The sequence below is a fragment of the Microtus ochrogaster genome, unplaced genomic scaffold (genome assembly GCF_000317375.1).
Source record: "Microtus ochrogaster isolate Prairie Vole_2 unplaced genomic scaffold, MicOch1.0 UNK24, whole genome shotgun sequence".
NCBI lineage: Eukaryota > Metazoa > Chordata > Mammalia > Rodentia > Cricetidae > Microtus > Microtus ochrogaster.
In genome coordinates this window covers 5330859-5334529 of record NW_004949122.1, presented here as the reverse complement: position 1 = coordinate 5334529, position 3671 = coordinate 5330859, and the positions used below count along the sequence as shown (strand labels likewise).

Below are 3671 nucleotides of genomic sequence, written 5' to 3'. Positions count from 1 at the left end.
GGGAGAGGGAGGGGCAAACGGGGGAGGGAGGGGCAAACCGAGGAAGAGGGAGGGGCAAACCGAGGGAGAGGGAAAGAGACAGCAAGAAGTTGAAAAGGAAACGGGGAGGATGGGAGGGATAAGGGAGTAATTGGAGGTACCAACTGGGGTAGATTTTATAAAAATAGATTATATGCATGGATGAAATTCTTAAGCAAAAAAAATAAATAAACCCCTATCTACACTTATTTTTTAAATTGTCAATGAATTTTACAAAGTTTGAAATAGGCTGGGGAGGTTGCCATATGCTTTTAAATCCAGCACTTGAGAGGCAATGTAGGCATACATATCTCTGTTAGTTTGAGGCCATCACGTTCTACACATATCCAGGCTATCCAGGAATGCATAGTAGGACCCTGCCTCAAAAAACAAAAAACAACAACAACAACAAAAACAAACAGAAAACAAGTGGCTGGAGTGATGGCTCAATGGTTAAGAGCACTGGCCTTTCTTCGGGACGCCCCAGGTTCAATTTGCAGCACCCACACGGCAGCTCATAACTCTCTGTGATTCCAGTTGCAGGGGACACATCACCCTTTCCTGGCTTCCAGGCATACATGCAGGCAAAACACTCATATGCACAAGATAAAATGAAGTAACAACAAAAGAGGTAACTCCTTTTCTTTTGCAGAAGAAAAAAATGTGTTCACTTTATGTTTCATACAACGTGAAGACACTAGAAATAAAATTATCACTCTAGAGCCAGGGTGTGGCCCAGTGCCAGAGCCCTTTCCTAGCAAGCCTGAGTCCTGGGTTTCACCCCTAACATAGCAAAAATGAGTCTAATTCTTACTCTAGAACCGAAGCTTTGTCTTATAGATCGCTGTGACTTTAGTGCTGTGAGAACCCACCCTGTTTCTAAGATACCCGTGACTAGCCACAGACATTTACCAGTGACAGCCAGGTGGATGTTCCTGTTGACAACGCCAGGGCTTTGTTTCACTCGGCACTGATAGGTGCCAGCATCCGACAGCTGGGTACTTGTTATATTTATGGATGCGTCCCCAGACCCGATGTCGTTACTGGTAAAATGCACCCGCCCTTTCAGATCTGGATAGAAGTCATCACAAATTTTGTCTGAAGAATATAAAATAACCTGAAAGAAAATGAAAACAGAAGGAAAAAAAAATAATAAACTGACTAAAAACCGAACCAAACCGAGTGTACTTGTGCGCATGCGCGTGGTCACCTGCGGATGACGCCACTGAGGACCGAGGAAGGCACTGGGTGCTGTGTTTTGTCTTTGCTATCTTATTCCTGTGAGAGGGTCTCAAATTGAAACTGGATGTAGGCGCGCAGCCAGAAGTCCCAGCCATCGTCCCGCCTCTGCCCTTCGCATGAGTTACCACACATGGCTCCTCGCGTCCAGGCTAGGGATTCCATCACAGTTCCTTGTGCATACACTCTTCTCACCCACTGAGCCAACACTCCAACCCAGTGTTGATCTCTTAGATAAAATGTGTCCGATGAAGCTGATATGCAGCATTTGAGATAAAACAAAATATTAAAGAACCGACTAGAAGACAAATGTGACGCAGGGACTCGGAGCCGGGATCCTTGGATGTGCCTCCTCCTCAGAGCGTTCTTTGCCCTTCCATTTGGCTCTGATCACTTTGATTATAGAAAACTTGTGGAAGTCGGGCAGCGGTGGCGCATGCCTTTAATCCCAGCACTAGGGAGACAGAAGCGGTGGATCTCTGTGAGTTCAAAATCAGCCTGGTCAATAAGAGCTAGTTCCAGGACAGGCTCCAAAGTTACAGAGAAACCCTGTTTGTCTCAAAAAAACAAAACAAACAAAGAACGAGGAAAGAGAAAACTACGGCAATATTTTATATATTATATATTATTTCCATAATTTAACGCTGATATTTTATAGGCTTTAAAATTGTGCTTGTTTGTTGTTTTATTTGCTACAGGGCCTTACTGTGCAGTTCAGGCTGCACGTAAGGCTACGCAGCCCAAGCTGGCCTCAAACTCTCAATCCCCCTGCCTCAGCCTACCTGAGAAGGATTGCATGCATGTGCTGCCATGCTCAGCTTTTCCTTTGCTTTGTAAGAAGTTCACTGTGTGGGAGAGTAAACTTGAAATGAGGAGAACAGACTGTGGGAATGTGGATGCTCACTGTACTGTGTACATCTCGTGAGCCCTTTGCTGGGTATAGGAGCCTCATGTAAATCTTAAAACCCTGCCAGGGCCAGATGCAGTGAGGTACACTTGCAGACCAGAACTGAGGAGGGGAGGTTAAAATGGGAGACTGACTGGGTCCTGGACCTCTCCTCTTCTGAAATCTCCAGTTCTTCTATGTTCTCAAGCCTGGGCAGTGGGCCTTCCAGTCACGATACCACGCCTGCCTAGTGAGACTGAGCAGGCACAGGGCACACTCACCACATGGTCCATCACTTCGTTATTAGGTCCTGAAAGCCGAAGCCACTCAACGTCCAGTGGTCCTCGGTCCTCGGGGCTAAGGGTGAACATGCAAGGCAGGTGCGCAGTTTCCCCTTGGACTTCCTGAACTGTCTGCTCTGGAGTAGTGATGTTCACACCTCCAGTGAAACCTGGAGAGAGAAACATGGGCATGACACTGAGCATCTGCTGTCACTCACTGGCGGAAGCCAATCAGGAGACGGGAGAAGGAGATGTGGGTGAGGCCTGGACCTAGAAGGATGCAGTTCCCTGCCCATGGATGCCCAGATTTTAGTTTGTACCTTCATGAAAGTACAACGACTGTGGACATTATGTCATCCTATATGATTCCCTTAGAGCACCAACCCACTTCCCAGAGTTGTACTGACACAAGCTTCTGCTAGTGAGTGCTTGCTCTTCCCAGCAGATGTAGACAAGGAGATTTAGGCAGAGCTTCTGGGGGTCAGTTTTGTCTATAAATGTAAGGTCGAATTGATTCATGCTAGCCACAGTGCCACAGGCTCCTGGGGACTCTGTGGGCAGGACACACGGGTAAATTTGGATACATTTTCTGTCAATTGTCTTTAATTCTAAGTTTTTTTATGAAAGCTGATAATTTTTGTTGATACTTTTTTTCTGGTGGCAGAGGTACTGAGGATGGAAACCAAGGCCTATTTATATTAGGCAAGCAGTCTACAATGGGCTACATTCTTAGCCCAGAATGGTTAAAATGATTTCTGAGCAACAAATTTTAATGAGGAAAATTTATGAAGAAACACTGCCAAGTTTCACATATACAGTATTAGGTTCTTTTCTCCTGCTTTCGTTAAGACTCCACAACCAAGGACACCTGCAGAAGGAAGTGCTCATTTGGGTTTACAGTTCTGGAAGGATAAGGGTTCATCACCATCTCAGGGGAATGGCTGTCATGGAAACTTGCACTGGCAGCTGGCACAGCAATCTGAGCACTCCCATCTTGGGTAGGAAGCAGAGAGTGCACTATGAACAGTGTGTTGCTTCTGAATTCTCAAACCTTCCTTCAGTGGCACACTTCCTCCTAAACCCACCCACATAGTGCCAGCACGTAGGAGCCAGACTGAGCCTGCGGGGGGAGGTCTCGTTGCAACACCACACACACATAAAGCCCCTGAGTAACTGGCCTACGTGTTATGTTGAAGACATTCCTTTTTTTTTGTTTTTTTTGTTTTTTTTTTTTTTTTTTGGTTTTT

At 45.9% G+C, this 3671-nt stretch overlaps 1 protein-coding gene across 1 annotated transcript in view; it reads right to left on the bottom strand.

The window, feature by feature from the left end:
- LOC101998093 (coxsackievirus and adenovirus receptor homolog) overlaps positions 1-3671 on the bottom strand; it is a 39046-nt gene that overhangs the window by 9700 nt on the left and 25675 nt on the right. Inside the window, exons 4-5 of the mRNA XM_026789594.1 lie at positions 2425-2594; positions 931-1135 (exon numbers count right to left, since the gene is read on the bottom strand). Of these exons, the coding sequence (XP_026645395.1) occupies positions 931-1135; positions 2425-2594 (375 nt within the window). The remainder of the gene's footprint in view (positions 1-930; positions 1136-2424; positions 2595-3671) is intronic.